The sequence below is a fragment of the Epinephelus lanceolatus genome, chromosome 5 (assembly GCF_041903045.1).
Source record: "Epinephelus lanceolatus isolate andai-2023 chromosome 5, ASM4190304v1, whole genome shotgun sequence".
In the NCBI taxonomy this organism is placed as follows: Eukaryota; Metazoa; Chordata; class Actinopteri; order Perciformes; family Serranidae; genus Epinephelus; species Epinephelus lanceolatus.
In genome coordinates this window covers 44,719,009-44,737,545 of record NC_135738.1, presented here as the reverse complement: position 1 = coordinate 44,737,545, position 18,537 = coordinate 44,719,009, and the positions used below count along the sequence as shown (strand labels likewise).

Sequence of the window (18,537 nt, the reverse complement as noted above, 5' to 3'; positions counted from 1 at the left end):
ATTGGCATTTTTTACACAGAGATCGTATGTTAGAGATCGTTATGCCGCCTTTGCAAAAACAAACAACAGCAGCATCATGTTGCTCCAGTGTGTGATTTTAGACAGCATCCTCGCATCACGGAAGCAAAAGAGACATTGCACACAAAGCCCAGTTCAGACCAATGATTCACAATGAGACAAAACCATTTTAGAACAGTGCACACTGTTTATTTTTCCAAGCTATTTAAGGAAATTACAGAACCCCTTTTTATACCAAAACTGTATATGTGCAGGGTGTTCTTAAAGCCTTCAGTCGGGACCGGTGGGCTTAACGGAGCTGAGAACTGCGGACAGGAGGTCAAAAGGTTTTTGGAGACAAACTAACACGTTGTTGATTTGGTCTTTTCATGGGATTTGTTGACAATATAAAAAATATGGAATAACATCAGAGTTTTCCTTTAAGGCTTAAGAGGTTTATGGGGAAAAACCACCACAAGGTTTTATTGGCAATAATTCATCTTTATCGGCATGTTTCCATGAACGCTGTATGACACTCGAAGAATGAATTAAAAAAGACAACAAAATTTTGACATGTTGCACATACAGTATTGGAATGTACAATATATTAACCTGTTTAATGTTGGTTTTAGTCACTGTAATTTACAACACATTTTTGTCTTAGAGTGACACAGGAAAGAGCCAATAACATCATCAGCAGGCCCCTGACCTGGGCTGTGTGGCGACGTAAATGGACTGCGCTTGTATAACGCCTTTCTTGTCTTCCAACCACTCAAAGCACTTTTACACTACATGTCACCACATGTCACCACTACATGTCTACCACTGATCAGGGGTCGGCTGTGACTCAGAGGTAGAGCGGGTGGTCCACTAATTGGAAGATCAACGGTTTGATTCCCAGCTCCTCCAGTCTGTATCCTTGAGCGAGATACTGAACCCCAAATTGCTCCCACTGGCTGTTCCATCAGCATGTGAGTGTGTTTAAAACTGAGTAGCAGGTGGCACCTTGTATGGTAGCCTTGGCCACCAGTGTGTGAATGTGTGTGTGAATGGATGAATGTGACTTGTAGTGTAAAAAGCGCTTTGAGTGGTCAGATGACTAGAAAGGCACTATACAGGTGCTGTGCAGGTCGATTTATCAAGTGTAGGTCCATCATCTGATTAGAGAATGACCTGCTCTACCCACCACAGATGCCCACAGTCATCTCTGGGCCTCTGATGAGAGAACTCAGGAGGGTCTCTGCTGCCGTGCTACATCTGTCCAACTATATCTATCCAACCTGGAGTCACAGACTGGACCAACCTGCATCATTTACAGAGTGTCCACTAGTGATTTACAGTCTCTCGCACCCTCTCTCCCCAGCAGATCCCAGGCATCCTATGAGAGCGCTGGATCCCATCCGACCAGAGCCTCCCCTTCACCCAAAACCTGCCCTCCCCGAGCGCCCCATTGGCCCCCTGCCACCCAAACCTGCTATTGCAGCCAAGCCTCCCATCCCCACCCCGGCTTCTCCTGCAGGAGGAGGAGTTCGTCTCTCCTCTGCTCCTCCCTCCAGCAGCTCTGCAGAAAGAGTCCAGCTCCGAGCACACACTCATGATGGCAGGCCAGGGGAGACCACAGGACAGGTGATACAGCGCTCAGTCCCAACATTTAGACGTAAAACTTCATGCCCAGTGGCAAAGCTATATATTTCTTTTTTAATATTCATCTCAAATGTTTGTTATAAACAAATAACACTGCAGAGAAAAATGCTTCAAAGCTCATGAATATGTGACAGTGTCAGTGAAAACAGTTGAAACATTATACAGCTAGTCATATAGTTAAACCTCTTCTACTCTGCTGGGACGCCTGCGTCCTCAGCCAACATTACTCTCTTTCAGCGGCTATAACAGGCTGAGTTTTAAAGCTGGCGAGAAAATAGCTTGTTGGGAATGCAGTTAAATAATTCATTTTTGGTGAGGGAAAAACCTGCATGGCCATTTTCACAGGGGTCTGTTGACATCTCACTTCAACATATCTGAATAAAAATGGGGCCTATGGGTACCCACAAGTTTCCCCTTTACAGACATGCCCATTTTATGCTAATCCCGTGCAGTGTTTTGCATGCAGTATAAAAGTGTTATTTTTACCTGGTTCCTGAAAAGTGTTGGAATTGTATTAATCAGGTATGACTGGAAAGCTAAACAATTTGTGAATTAAATGAGCCCAATTGTATTATGTGTGATGATGTTAGTCCCCATAGAAGCCATTTTACTGTAGTGACACCATTTTTTTTAAACGGACATCACTGTATAAATGACCTATGGTGACCTCTAGGATAATTACACCCTCATGAACCTTTACAGCCACAAACTAGAGACCTTGAGCTTTCAGGGGATGGATGGCTTTCATAGGTATGTGGACAATAAGGGGGTCTCTCAGCAGTTTCCACAATAGTGGTGTTAGCCATCCATTAATACAAAACAGCAATTCAGGCCAGACAGACACCGACACAAACACTTAAAGGAATCATGGTATTCATGGGTTTCTTTTAATGACAGTAGTCAATATAACAACTCAACAATTACTTGAACTGCACATTGAACTGTACATTGGCAGGGGAAACACTGCATTGACTGTTGACCTGCTGTCAACCCCTAAAGATTCCCTGCCTGTATAAGACAAAATGGGTCTATGGTAGAGAGGGATAGAGTGGAAGAGGTGAAAACATATAATTAAAAAGGTAAATATGAATATAGAAACATAATTTGTTTGTATTGTGGATAAAAATTGGGAACTGCACTAGTACAGGTCACAGGTAGGCAGTCATGTTTAAGCCAGAGTTACTGGTGGCACAGAGAAGTGTTGTATAATCCACAGGGTAACTAGCATATTAATGTAACTAAAAGGGATCTTTTTATGACATCATCAGCAACAGTCTATAGACATTTTAGGCAACACCTACCTCACCGCGTGTGTTTGTGCACAAAGCAACATGAAGAGACTGGAAATGTAAGATTAAAATACTGGACCACTGCTCCCTCAGTAAAAACACAGATTAATGACTGACATTAGTTCTGAAAAAAAAACCTCACCAGCACCTCATGATTTTTGATATGATACTTAGAGAAAGATTGTGCAGCTCACAGTAGTGTGATACACAGAGTGGAGCCCTCTGTTGCACCACATGAGAAAATCAGTTTGAACAGTAAATAACAGTCAATAAAATGTTGTAAGTATCAGTTATCTTTTCATGCCTCTGCACCTGCAATATCTGTGACCAAAGGCATTATGTTTAAGGGTTGTCTTGCTCTGAGACAACAAGGGAGGCTGAACCTCCCCTAATATTTCATAGAAGAAATGGTCAAATATGCACTATTGAATTTACATTAAAATAAGAATTTACATTGCATTAAACGTGTGCTAGGATGCGTTTAACATCATGACTATGATGTTCAAACGTCAGCCGTTTACCACCAGTTTTCAAACGTGACCTCTCTGTCATACATTCTCGTGTCAGCACAGTGGACGCGGAGCCTCCAAGCATTCCTGAGACAGCGCTGAGCAGGTTTTTTTCATGCAGCAAAGTGAGACGGTTATTGGATAAATGCGACACTTCCAGGGAGGCTCAGCTTCCCTGGGACCTAATGGAGCAGTAGGCGGGAGATGACGCTCAGTGTATGCATGATGATTGGAGGATTGGTCTAAAAGGCGGAACCCCTTTGTGATTGACAGCGCTTTGGACATACACCCTGTCATCGTTGCATTTCGAGCTCAGTCCTATGCGAATATTTGCGAGTGCAGTCTTCTGACAGAGTGTCGTCCAGAGTTCCTTATTTCCATAAGCCATAAAGCTCATTTTCACCATTTGTACAGTACAGTTCAGGTGTTTAAACCCATCTGAAAATCTTTGAGGTGTGTTTTATAGGTGTGGTTCTATAGCATGACTGTGGTTGAAAAATGGCTTCAATTAAATGTTCCTTTTATAAGTTACTGCCTCGCTACAATATGACAAATTTTATGATGTAAACTTAAAGTGAGCTTCCCCTGTTTGAAAGACCAGCAGCCGCCACTGGTACATACATATGTCCCATTCTCATGAACACGATATCTCAAGAATGCCTTGACGGAACTTTTTCAAATTCAACAGAAATGTCCACTTGGTGGTTGAAGATCAAAAGTCAAGGTCACTGAGACCTCACAAAACATGTGTTTGGCCAAACTGCAAGAACTCATACACTGATTATGACAAAATTTCTCATATGTCTAATAGAATAAAATGATAAAACGATGACATTTTATATCCAGAGATCAAAGGTCAGCTTCACTGTGACATCATAATGTTCTGCAAAAACATTTTTCTGGCCATTACTCAATGTCATATCTCAGGAACAGAAGGGGAGACATTTGGTCAGGAACTGAATTGGTGACGCTAATCTTGAAACTGTGCTGATTGTATAGATCTTCAATGCTGTCGGGGGGGAGATGTGTGTGAAGCATCCCTGTTTTCACAGATATGAATGTAAAATGTAACTGCAACTTATTAGCAGTATTTCTAGTTTTCTAATGTAATTGAAGAGCTGCTAACCCAGTTTTTTAACTATTTAAAGAGTTGGACTATCACTGGAGAGTTTTACTGTTTCTTGATGCTGTAACTGCTGTTTCACAGTCATTTCCAGTTGTGGGAGAAACAATGAAAACTTTCTGTCAAAAGTGAAATAAAAGTAGAAATAAATACACTCTGTTTTCAGTTTATTAGGTACAGCTAGATGTTGAATTTAATGTTTTGTCCACCCCATTGATATCAGTGAGGGTAGAGTAAATGTTAGAAACACCTCACACACACAATACAAGTCAACAGCAGCACAAACTACAACCTCCAAAGTGATCATAAAGTTGAATAATTCATGAAGCGAGGATTTTTTGCGCGCGTCGTTGGATTTGACTCTGCTCATTTCCATATTGGCACAATTGCTCTCTGCATCCATATGCTCAGTCCTGACATAACAGTCATGTTGTTCATGTCACAGCCCACTGAGCACTCTCTGATCTTCATCCCTAGATTGAAAGCCAGGAGCGGCCTTGGAGTGCAGCCTCAGCCCCGTCCTCCAGGAAAGAACTGCTTCCTCCAGGCCCATCTCCATGGAGGGGTCCCAGCACACAGGATCGCTCTGAGAAAGCACAATCAGTGACCGACGGTACGTCTGGATAATCTCATTCAAACCAGTTCATTCATCCATCTTAGACTTGGGCTGATTTATTACTTAAGGGCTATGAGCTTCCATGAGAAATCAGATGTGGTTCAGGTAGAGGAGGCTCATGGCAATCTGTACCTTCACCATGCTAACAGCCACGCAGTTAACATCTCTGGGTCATTATCACCCTGATGTAACATGACAGACATCAAAGTCACATGTGAAACATGTGAGAGTCACATTAGTAAAGGTGTGAAATGCTGTAAAAGCACCTAGGAAGTGATGAAAATGTACAGGCAGATAAATCTATATTTTACTCAGTAACATTGCATTCATTCAGGTTTGGTTGCACTAACATGTAACATTTAAATGTACATTTACATAAGATTAATCACAATAATAAAAATTGGACTGCAGCATAATCATAACCTCACAAAGTCACCATAGATATACCCATACTAGTGTCATGACAGTTACCGATACACATACAAAAATCATCCTTAGACATATGTAGACATAGCAGACGTACTCGATCACATGCACATACATATACTAGAAGGAGGAGGGCAGACCAGACCACCTGTGACTGGGACAGAGAGGCCACAGTGCGTGGGATAAGGTGCTAGTACATTAGCCGTTCACAAACATAATGGTTTGTGGAACAAATTAAAACTTAGCTCTATTTTTAGTGAACAGAGGGGGCAATATTGTCGCCCTGACAGCAATAGATTCAGTGAGGAGGCAACGGGTGGCCTCTGGTCACCCACAATGTTGTTTGCCTTTCTCATCATTCTGTCTCTATAGATGCATTCCATACTTGGTCAAATAATCCCTAGTTTACTAATGGTTGTAGCAGTTCTTCTGACTTCTGTGCCTCTGTAGCATCACCAAACCAGCAGATGATGCAGAAGGATAAAACACTTTAAATAAAAGCACAATAAAACATTCTGAGCATTTGATTGTGGACATTAAAAGATAACAATTTCTTTAGAAAGTACATCCTTTGTTGTGCCTTAGTGCTTATGAGGTCAGTCTACAGATCCCATATAAGCTTGTGGTCAAGCATGATGCCGAGGTACTTGTAATCTATAACAGCTAGAAATGTTACAATATGATATAAAAAATGTATGAGCCATCATTTCAGGGTTCAGGGTGTCTCTCTCTCTCTCATTCTCTCTTTTTAGTTTGTACGGTGAAATTGACAGATTAGATTTATCATATTACACCTTCTGTATTGTAAAATTCAGTTCGGCAAGTTTAACATTAAGTATCAACTTAAGTAAGTCTGTGTGTGTGTGTGTGTGTGTGTGTGTGTGTGCGTGTGTGTGTGTGTGTGTGCATTCATTTGCATACTTTCAGAGAGTCTTCCTAAGCCACGGCAACACCTGAAGCCCCTCCCACAACGCAGAGCTGTGTCCGTCCATGAGGACGCTCCAGGCCTGACACAAGGTAAGACTTCTTTAACAAAGTGTTAAATGAAGACATTAAAAAATACTGGTAACACTGAATACGAAAAGCACTAAGAGTAAGGTAAGGAATATAAAAACTGTGTAAGACCACAGTCTGTGAAAGGTTGATGATAGATAAATAAATATAATAAATGTGTAGCAGTGATAAACAACTACTATACATTTGACAGCTGAAGCTCAGTAAGCCTGACAGAAACAGACTACATTTATGAGCTTAGTTTTCTGCTACAAGATTCAAGTTTGAAGAATGCCCACTAAGAACTGCTCCACATTGACTACAGCAGAAACCTAGACGGTTAATTTACTGTTTTTGGTAATGAATGCAAAGAGGATCATGAAGAAGCAATGCAGCTGGGCAACTGGGGAAAGGCTCAAGGTACACTGGAATGTCTGGAGATGAGATCCTGTTCATGTGGTCAGGTCCTTAGGGTTTAATTGGACCAGGTTCTCTGGAGACTTCTATGTCAACTTTAATATACTTATCATAAATTACTCATAAGGGCCTACAACATGACATTGTCTAGGCTGATAATGGGCCAATGGTCAACAGTAGTTTTTACATGGTGACATCAGGAGCAGTAATAAGCAACTTTGTTGTGTCATAGGTTTTCTAGAGAAATGAATAGTAATCTGAAAAAAGAACTAAACAAGCCATTGTGCCGCATTCTTCCTTCCTTTCGCCACCTGCATGTTACCATTTACAAATCTCCTTCGCTACGGAAAACAACAACAGCAACCTCCAAGCTAACAACTTAAAGCTGAAAATGTCACGTTTTGAGGAAGACTTGGATCATGCTGTTGTTTTGGTGAATTGTTATTAAGATCTACATTGAATAAAACAACTTGTGAACGCACCTCAGAAAAGCTCAGACTCTGTCTCAGAGGACTGTCATATCCAATGCTGATTCAATTTCAGAGTTTCAGAGTTGATTTGCAAACATCTTTTTACCCTGGCAGCGACATACGCCAGCAACGGCGACTTTACAAATATACTGATCTGTTCCAGGGCGGCACGGTAGTGTAGTGGTGGCCCAGTTGTAGATCAAAACAGAGACAATATTGAGTAGTCTGTGAAGGTATCTCTCCAAATTCATATTGCTCTGGTAGGTCCAATGTAGTCGACACAAAGACATAATTTCAATGCATTTAATTTTTCATTAACATGTCATAAATATGGAACTATATAGAGTGTGTGCTTCCAACACAAAGCTTTCAGGACATTTTTAATTTCAGACCTGTACATTCTACATCATTCATGTAAAATAAGAACTTTTGCTTACTGCTGTAAGGTGCATGCGCAAGTACTTGGTCGGTAGAGCTTCAACTGTGATGATATGGATGTCATGCAGACCACTAGGGCTCACGGAGCAAGGAGAAGGAGCTGACAAAATAAACACAAGTCTTCAAAAGTGAAAGTATTTTCACCGACTGTTTGAAGACGTTGATTGAATGGATACATTTGGTACATATTTCACCTGGATTTGCAATATTAGCTTTCAACTGAGAAATTTGGATGTGATTTCTTAGTTAGGCTCCAAAATGACTATAGAGTATTACTTGCACACTGTTTTGCATAACAACAACATGTGAACGTTCAATCAACGTCTTCAAATACTTGGTGAAAAAAACTTTCACTTTTGAACCTTTTCTGAATCTCTTTTCACCAGTGACCATAAACATTTTTTAAAGCAGCTGTGTGGAACTTTACATTTTCGTTGATTATAGTGCCCCCCTTGGTCGAAGCGGTATGACACCCAGAGCCTGGTGTCGTAAAATCTCGACTGCAACCGGCAATTGACGAACATGCATTTGTTTTGGAGAGCGAGAGAAAAATTATAAATGTTCTGGTGTAGCTCTGAATTTCTTATAAACTGAGGACAACTGCCTGCTGTATTTGTGTTCATGGTCACAGTCACAGATAATTTTGTGGCGTTTGTTGTAACGTTACTAGACAAAAGCGGTTCACATCAGCTAACATTACATTTAGCTTGCTTATAGTCTGAGTGGGCGGAAGTTCACTGCATAGATCAGCCTCTCATTGGGCGGAACAAGCCACCCGCTGAAGTCCCGCCCTACTGCCTCTGGTTGTGTAGCAGTTTTCAACCGTTTTCAACACGTCCTTTACTAACTTTTGCGGTGTTTGATCTTGCGGGGATGTAGCCATTTTTCTGCCATGGTTCGCGTCCTGTAGGTGATATTTTTGTGGGTGTGTTACACCAAAACCCGGCAATATTTTTGCAAGCGCACCGTTGCTGTGGCACCGTCCAGAACGATTGTGATTGGTTGAAAGAAATACAAGCAGCCGGGGCGTTTTTTTCTCCAATCTTAAAGTGAGAGTCGGCCCAGCCAGACCTTTCTTTTCTTGAGAAGGGTCTGGTGAGCGAGACTAGCTTGCTTATAACTTCCATGTCATCATATATTGAAGTAAAACAATGTCTAACAAGTTGCAGTATATTCTCTAAATAAAAACAAAAATTACATACCTGTCGATTGGGAAAAGGGCCAACTCAGGATCAGTTTTAAAACCTTTCAAATCTCTCAGCTCTCTCCACTTGGTGAATGCCCAACCGAGGTTTACACGCGTTTGGGCTTGAGCCCTATCACTGTCTCGTTTAGCCTTCTTCTGTTCTTCTGTTCTTTTTCTTTTAGATGGTGCTCCTTCTTTATCCGCCATGACATCGAAAGTACAACCAAGTCCTTATAGATACATCTGGTAAAACTGTTATGTGTTCAGCAATGCCTGTTGCGTACCGCTTACTTGAAGAACACTCTCTGTAAACACAGCTCTTCTTCTTCTCTCAATTTATTGGCGGATCGCACACAACTTCCAGGTGCATACCACCACCTACTGTCCAAGAATCAATCAATCAATTCAATCAATTTTATTTATAAAGCCCAATATCACAAATCACAATTTGCCTCACGGGGCTTTACAGCATACAATATCCCTCTGTCCTCAGGACCCTTGCTGCGGATAAGGAAAAACTCCCCCCAAAAAAAACCTTTAACAGGGAAAAATGAATGTGCAACATCATGTCATTTAGCCTGTTTCTTAAATCCTACTCGTAAACACGGCTCCGTCTTCTTCTGTGGTTTAATGGCTGCGGGCCGCTGTGGGCGTGCAGACTTACTTCCACCTCCAGGTGCTGTATTCTGGTTTGCTGACTTCCGCTGTGTCCAACCCGACCGAAACTACGCTAAATAGCTCCATTTATGGAGGGGGGCACTGACGGCCATGTTGGGAACCAGCAACTAAAAAACACATATTTTACATGGACTGTTTTGGCTGAATCCACTAACTGTGTCTTCTAATGTATGGTTGGCATTTAGAGGTTGTTTTCACACATGCTCTTAAGCCACTCTGTCTCCTTCTCTCTCAGAGCTGAAGGCAGTGTTACAGAGGTCACCCATCCGTTTCCGGGGCAACAGAGGGGACCTGCCCACCTGCACTGAAGATCCATCTAGTGGGGGGGAAGTACAAAGAGCTCAGAAGGGTGAGAGAGGTGTTTATCACTGTCTTAACTTCAATCTCTGATTATCATATCCTTTGATTCTGTCTTTCTGCGATCTAAACACATCTGTCTGTATGTTCCTCATCCACCCAGCCACTGACACAGGGAAACAGACAACTGAGCAAAAGAAGGAGGCCACTCAGAAGGAGGAGCTGAAGGCCGAGGGGGGAAGGACCGGCTGTGAAGGGACATTAGCTGAAACCAAGCATCCCCCTCCAGCAGAGGAGGAAACCCCAGGCTCAGGATGTCCCTCCTCTAAAGCTCAGGCTCAACTAGAAACATCAGTACCCCGACTTGTCAGTCCAACTGCAGCCCTTGACAAAGCCCCTTCCATCCTGGAGAGGCCTCCGGTACTAACCCAAACCCTGGAGAGGCCCCCTGTAACCCCCACATCTGAGAAGAAGAGCCCCAACACAGCCTCAGCTTTGCCCCAAACTCTAGAAAAACTGCTGGTGTCCCCACCACCCCAAGAAAAGACCCCCAGCACAATCCCAGCTACATCTGAATCACCAGAAAACCCCCAGTTGAGCTCTCTGTCCCACAAGAAGAAGAGCCCCGGCACAGTGCCAGCCACAGTGGATGTGAGAAACAGCACACAGGAAAGAGGAGAGGCGGTCTCTAAACAGCACACAACGAAGGCAGAGCCAGCAGACCAAAGAACTGAGCCCCCTCTGTCTGAATAACACACACACTGACTTACCTGAGGAGAAAAGATGCACCTGGGATGGAGGGGAGTTAGGGGTCTGTGACATCATTGAGATCAGGAGCTGGGAGGGTAATGAGGTCTGAAAAGAGCATGAATGTTGTACCCTCCTGTAGAAAACAGCTGCTGTGTCCCAAGTCAGGGGTGTGGAAAGTCTGAGAACTAAATGCAGAGTATGCAGCTGGTGCTAGCTGACCGCTAACATCTGTGCAGTTGCTATACTGGCTGTCAGAGGTGAATAAATACAGACTGCACAAACGGTTTTGTTGTGGTCTGAAAATAAATGTTCTTTTAAATGTTGTTTTTTTTATCTCTATGAGTTGAGTACTGAATTGCAGCATCTGTTTCAGTTTGTGTGAGGCACGCATTATTGGTATGAATCTGACCGCTGGGTTGCTATTGCGGTTGGTGCTTATTAAACAGCAAATGTACAGATGTCAGCTGTGGCTAGCTAGCAACATACCGTGTGTCTGCAGAGTGTGTCTTAGTGTGCTGACTGTCATCTAACTGATGTCAGAAATATCCAGGAATTTTATTATAACTATATTCTCGTCTCTGTGCAGCGATGAACTAGCACCGTAAAGCTGCAGGTGAAGCAGTAACTTTTCACTCAAGTTGAAACATGTTGAACTCATTTAAAGGTCCAGTGTGTAGGATAAAGGGGATATATTGGCAGAAATGGAATATAAAATAATAGTTATGTTTACTTTACTGTGTATTCACCTGAAAATAAGAATAATTGTGTTTTCATTCATTTAGAATGAGCCATTTTTATAGGGAATGCATCCTTGTTTATAGAGATCGCCATGTTGCACCGCCATGTTTCTACAGTTATCGTATCCTCATAGTATGGTTAGTATGATATCCTGCGACTCAGCGCCCCACGAATGACGTTACATTCTTAATGTACAGTTATGTAATTACATAAAGTTAAGAGGCAATCAGTGTTACTGTGGTTAGGGTTAAGAGAAGAAACATGGTGAGGACATAACATAAAATGAGTTTACACAGTTCCGAACACCAGTCTCCTGGGGAAAGTCCAGTGTTTTGTGACACATCTGCTGCCCCAACCTGCCTCCTCATAGACTGCCTGGGACCGCTTCCTTGTTTACTAGCATCAGCACATTGGTCACGTGATAGCAGCCTTCCAAAATATGTGGGTTATGCACAAATTACTGGCTCATGTAATAGCCCATAACAGAAAAACTTAACACCGGCTCTTGATAGGGCCATTCATGCTTTACGTTTTTGCATTTTGGTGTTGGCCACCGTGGTTAGAAGCCCATCTGCGCCCAGCAGCATCAGAGAAACACTGATTTGTATAGTCAGCACGTTTACGTGACATTAGAGAAAATCGATTTATTCTGTTATTCTGACTAAAACCGGACTTTTGAAATACTTTATTCAGTGTTTTTACCAGTAAAAAAAAAAAAAAAAGGAATCCTAACCAGGATAACTTTCAGCTGGTTGAAATCTACAGTCCTCACTGCCAAATGCTCCTAAATCCCCCTAAATCTTACACACTGCTCCTTTAACTTACTGTCTCAGTTCACACCACTCAGGGTGAATCTGCATCCACTTGCATCTTTGCAGTGACTAATATGCAACTGTTTCATTCCCAACATTGGGGGTGAAACAGTTGCACTGAGTCTGAACACACCTTTAAAACTCAGTATAGTTTATGCCTTTAAGAAGGCCTGAAATGGGACACAGCTAGCCACAGCTAAATGAGTGAATTGACAGGAGCATCAGCTAGGTGGTTGTGAAATCTTTATTGTTCGCTCTCCACAAAAGGATGGCTCATTTAAAAAATGTGAGTGTAGTTCATTAACACATTAGGTTTCAACACATCATGTCAAAGACACACATTTATATCACCTGCTTATACATGTCATCATTATGATTTGATAAGGGGTTACAAGGCCCACAATGTACTTTATGATTCTGTGATTCACTTTGCCTTCTTGATTTTTTCCAGAATATGACCGAGTTTCAGGAAAAAGACCTCTTCAGTTACATTGACACGTTTCATTGTGACTTAGCTGATTTAGCTCATTTGCTCCCATTGATTTTTTAATTGGGGATTTTTTTTGATGTTTAAATCATAATGACTCAAAATTTTGTTTGCATGATGTTTTAAATTCCACTTTTAAATCCCTCTTAATCATCTGCTTATTCCCCCCCAATTGTCCTGATATTTGTATTGAATTGCCATTTTGTGACTCTGACTGACTTTTGTTAGCTTTGTGGGAGGGAGGTTTTTTGCCCCAAACCAGTCACTGTGACATCCATCCATTCAATGCTGTGTTAACATTAGCAAATATCAGTTAGGTTGTATTGATCTGTTTTGCAACATAACAGTCATGTTCATATAACTTCTTACTACTACTGAGGTCCTGCAGTTTAGGTCACAGTCCCTAACAGCTGCCATACAAGAGGCAGAAATAAGCTTTTTGTCCTGTTAGCATAAACCGACTGCTGAGGAAGCTAGTTTTACATTAGATTAGTTTTTCACTATGCCAGACACTCATTGTGTAAACTGTACAAATAGAAGAAGCACAGTACCAAATTCATATTTCAGTTACCTTGTTTCCTTTTTAATTAACATCAGTGAGATTTATAGATATCAGGAAATAAAAGTACCATGCTCAGGGAGATAAAGTTACTTCATAAGAAGGGACCATAATGGGTTTTGTGAGCTCCAAAGAGTTCACAAGGCTTGATACCTTTATGCAGTGAGTTTGAAGTTAGAGTTTATTGTGCTCATACTATTTTTGGATGCATTTGCTCAATTTAGCTGTTTTCATTTTACATGATAACAAGAGAAATAGTATAGTTATCATAAAAAAATCTCTTTTTTAAAGTAAAGTTTCTAGTTATACCTTGACAATATCTTGTAAAAAAAAATTGTGAAAAACACCTTGTTATAACAGGAAACTTTTTATGTTATTACCTGATAATGATCAGTGTTTTTTCTGGTATGGCTGCAATACGCTTCCATACTTACTGATCAATATACAGGTATTACAACATAATATTTTCATAGGCAACGTACACTATGCTATCTATAGCCAAATGAAGCATGATGCAGGATGTATGTATGTTTGTCATTTACTGACTAAGAAGCACATTGTGTGGGATGAAGTCATCAAGAGAAGGCACATCAGCAGCTGCACATATTTTTTCATAATGTAGTTTTTTTTCTCTTTTTCATTACTTCATCAGTGTACAGGAGGTTCATCTCTAAGTCACTAGATTCAGCTGTGGGTATGTTTTGCTATTTTTAGGCATATAAACAGGTGTCCTTTGCATTGCTATATAAATGACACCCCAGATCCATTGCTTCCGTCACTGCAGGACCTCAGTAGTGCATAGTCCTTGTCCAACAATACACTTTGAATACCATCTCCTCATGTACCAGAGGGGCCAACTGTAAAATTCAAGGTTTGTGAAAACCAACAGGTAGAACAGCATGAATACCTTTCCTTTGAGGAAATGCCTCCTGTTTAATGTTCTTATTTAAGAGTTGTTTTTTCAGGGTCCATTTACTAAAGTCTTGAAAGCTGCATCACTTTCATCCAGTCTGGTCACCGTATTTGTTTAGATTTTGCCGATCATGGCACAGTTAAGGCGCATTTATACTTAACGTACAAAATAGATTTGTCCCTTGCAAATGTAAATGTCACTGCTCTCTTACTTCCGTGTGTCCTGTATGATGGCATAGATACAGCCAAGAGATGGCACTAAAGGGCAGAGTCAAAAGTTTTACGCAACAAATATGGTGACGTTGGAGGAGGTCGTTGGAGGAGGTTGTAATAATGTACCCATAAACAGAGGCAGTGTTGTAGAGGGTGGAGAACTGTGAGGCCATTAAAGGGATAGTGCACCCAAAAAAGAAAATTCACCCATTATCTACTCACCCATATGCCGAGGGAGGCTCAGGTGAAGTTTTAGAGTCCTCACATCCCTTGTGGAGATCCCTGGGGAGAGGGTGTAGCAACATAACTCCACCTAATGGAGGCTTATGGCGCCCAAAAACACATAAAAGACACCAAAAACACATAATTGAAACCACAAAAATCTCCATACTACTCGTCCGTAGTGATCCAAGTGTCCTGAAGCCCCGACATAAAAAGCTGTTTGGAAAAACGTCATTTGAAGTCTGTTTTTAGCCGCACTCACGTGAGCATGTGCACGTGCACAGAGAGGCAGTTAGAGCTACAATGAGGCTAAAAACAGACTTCAAATTATGTTTTTCCAAACAACTTTTTATGTCGGGGCTTCAGGACACTTGGATCACTATGGACGAGCAGTATGGAGATATTTTGTGGTTTCAATTATGTGTTTTTGGACGTTTGAATCTGGGGCACCATTAGGTGGAGTTATGTTGCTACCCCCTCTCCCCTGAGATCTCCGCAAGGGATCTGAGGACTCTAAAACTTCACCTGAGCCTCCCTCGGCATATGGGTGAGTAGATAATGGCTGAATTTTCATTTTTGGGTGCACTATCCCTTTAAATACACCGCAACATGTGAACGGAGAATTCTTTTTATTTTTAGAAAATGTCCTCATCGGGGCACCCAGTAGGTCAGTGGTCAGAGCGGTCATCCCATGTACAAAGGCATTGTTCTTGCTGTAGCATCCGTGGATTCGATTCCAGCCTGCAGCCCTTTTCAGCATGTCATCCCCGCTCTGTTCCTCTATCATGCTTAAGTCTGTCCTGTCAAATGAAGGCAAAGCCAAAAAATTGTCTTCACCATCTCCTACAGTTGTATTTCACTTGCTACACTGCCTCCACAATCACAGCTGGTACTGCTTTGTTTCACTCGTATCCATAGGGCTAATTTATGCTCAACGGTAAATATGGACACGTATGGAGCCTATAGTCCACACTCTGCATTCATTTTGCCTGTATTTGTGCAAATTTTCTGAGAGCTTACTGATACAGACAAAAAGGAGCAGTACCACTGGAGATTGTGAGGCAGTGTAGCAAAGTTCAAGCCAGATGTGATTGTAGGAGTCAGTCAAGAAATTGATTTAAATAATGGTGGAATGGAACCAATCAGTAATATAGTGAAAAGAATTTTCTGTTCACATGTCGGGATGTAGATCATGGCTGCACAGACCACCACCTACAAGGCATAATATTATGACCTCCTCCACCGTCACCTCGTTTGTCGTTGTCAGAAACTTTGACTCTGCTCCCTCTAGTGGCATCTATTGGCTGTATTTATGCCATCATAAAGGACACATAGCAGTGGCATTTACAACGTTTGAAAACAGACGCATCTTTTCACAAAGGCCTTGACTGGCTCATTTTTTATCCAGTAGGGGAAACATCCAATCAGGAAAAGCCTTTGAATTGGTCACTTAAATTTTAAATTTGGGTGGCAACTTGGAGGTTTGGAACCAGACTAAGATTAAGCTACATAAAGCTTAAGGTTTTGCTGTAATTAGATATTTATAGATTTTTCGAACAATACCTCCCATATTTTCTTACAAATTCTGCAATAACTTTAGAGAGGTGAGGTGGCTCCCAGTATCTTGGGAAAAAAATACAATTAAAGAAATTAGCCCAATTTCTCACAATTTGTTTACAAAGAAAATGATGTCAAATCCATTTCCTTTACACAATGTCTTGGTCCCATCATGTTATCCAGGTGAAAAAAATATCTCTTGCCTTGTTAAGATGTTTTCATATTAAACCTTTAAGAATCTCCAGATTAACACATGGGACACTAAAGCTCTGCATGTTTCTGCATATTTCCGTGGAATCACTTCAGTGTGTGACATTGAGATCAGTTCAGGTTCAGTCATTTCATTACACAACCACGCGTGTAATAACCATATCCATCATGTCACAGGAGAACGAGATAAGATCCTCATAAAAGACCAATATATGATCAGATATTGTAAGATAGCAACAGAGTGTAATCAGTCTATCAAACTCTCAGGGTGGCTGTGGAGAATGGTGTGTGTTTTGTAAGACCTCAGTTCAGCTCCCTGTGGTGTCAGCGACCTGAGCCTCCATCTCATCCCAAGGGAGAATTTATTTTCTACCGTCATGTTTATCTTTGCCTTGCACGCACAGAATATGTACAAAATTACATAAAGCAAACAAAAAAGTTATGAACAGAGTGTAAATCCATAACTATACTTGTTAATTATTAAAATTATGAGTTGTGTCATAATTTTGTACTCTCTTTTTTTATTTTGGGTGTGTTATTTAATATCTTGTGTCTCTTTGGGGAAGCTTTGTCAAGTCTGAGAAAATAATTGTGATGATGTCATAATGATGTCAGCAGGGTTACATTCACTTTAAAAACAAAAAACCTGCATTACAAAACTGGGGAAATTTTATTGTCAAGAGTCTTGGAGGTTTCTTCATGTGGATATATATTCAACACTGGAAGAAAAAAAAAATCTAAAGCAGTGGCTCCCAACTGAGTTCAGGTTTTTCATTAGTCATTGTCAGTTCAAGGTCCACACAGTTTTATATATTCAGCGTCATTCTTGGGTTTGGTCATGTTGTCCAGTTAGTTTGCTGTCTCTGTCAAATAGTTGTCCATTAGTCACTCACTCTACAGCAGGAAACTGATACTTCAAAATAAAAGCTCTGTGACCGAAATTGACTGTACTTCAGAAGTGTTATTTTTTTTTTTTTTTTACAAACTTAACACATCCGTGAACCACTGTAGTCTGTTAAGAAAGGACCAGTTGGGAACCACTGATCTTAAGGCCATCCATTCATCCATCCATCCATCCATCCATCCATCCATCCATCCATTATCATCCACGTATGTAGGTGTGGATTAAGGGGGCAGCAGGCTAAGCAAGGCATTCCAAACACCCCTTTCCCCAGTAACATTTTCCAGCTCCTCCTGGGGGATCATCAGGCATTCCCAAGCCAGAGGAGATCCAGTGTCTTCTGGGTCTACCCCAAGATCTTCCACCAGTTGAACATGCTCAGATACCTCTAAAGGGAGGTGCCCAGGAGACATCCTGTTCAGATACCCAGACCACCTCAGCTGTCCCCTTTCAACACGAAGAAGCAGTGGCTCTACTCTGAACTCCATCCAGATTTCTGAGCACGTCACCATATCTCTAAGGCTAAGCCCAGCAACCCTGCAGAGGAAACTCATTTTGGCTGCTAGTATCATTCTTCCTATCACTACCCAAAGTTTGTGACCACAGGTGAGGGTTGGAGCATAGATTGACTGGTAAATCAAGAGCTTTGCCTTCCAACAAAGGACTGGCACAATATCTGCAGCACTGTTGATGCTGCACCGATCTGCCGGTCTATCTCACGCTCCATTTTACCCTCATCATTATACTTACTTCTTTTACTTGGGGCAGTATCTCACTCCCAAACCAATCCACTGTTTTTTCAGCAGAGAACCATGTGCTCAGACTTGGAGGTTCTGACTCTCATCCCGACCACTTCACACCTTGCTGCAGTGCACGCTGGAGGTGATGGAATAATGAAGCCATAAAATCCCTCAAGAGACTGGTGTTGACCCATCTGAAGGACATCACAAGCACCTCACGTGAACCCTGCAGTTTGCCCACTAGGAAAACAGGTCAGTGGATGATGCAGTCAACGGCACTACATCCTGCAATACCTTGACTCTCTGGGGACATATACAAGGATCCAGTTTGTGGCCTTCATCTTGGAGTTCAA

At 41.6% G+C, this 18,537-nt stretch overlaps 1 protein-coding gene across 5 annotated transcripts in view; it reads left to right on the top strand.

Annotated features, from left to right (window-relative positions):
- carmil2 (capping protein regulator and myosin 1 linker 2) overlaps window positions 1-17,047 on the top strand; it is a 96,590-nt gene extending 79,543 nt beyond the window's left edge. For 2 of the 5 annotated variants that reach the window (XM_078168269.1, XM_078168266.1), the window contains exons 37-41: window positions 1,361-1,623; window positions 5,040-5,175; window positions 6,532-6,621; window positions 10,022-10,144; window positions 10,247-17,047. In XM_078168269.1, coding sequence (XP_078024395.1) covers window positions 1,361-1,623; window positions 5,040-5,175; window positions 6,532-6,621; window positions 10,022-10,144; window positions 10,247-10,836 — 1,202 coding nt within the window. In that variant the 3' untranslated portion in view covers window positions 10,837-17,047. The remainder of the gene's footprint in view (window positions 1-1,360; window positions 1,624-5,039; window positions 5,176-6,531; window positions 6,622-10,021; window positions 10,145-10,246) is intronic. The other 3 variants (XM_078168267.1, XM_078168268.1, XM_033635511.2) reach the window with 3 other exon arrangements.
- The last annotated feature ends 1,490 nt before the right edge of the window (window positions 17,048-18,537 follow it).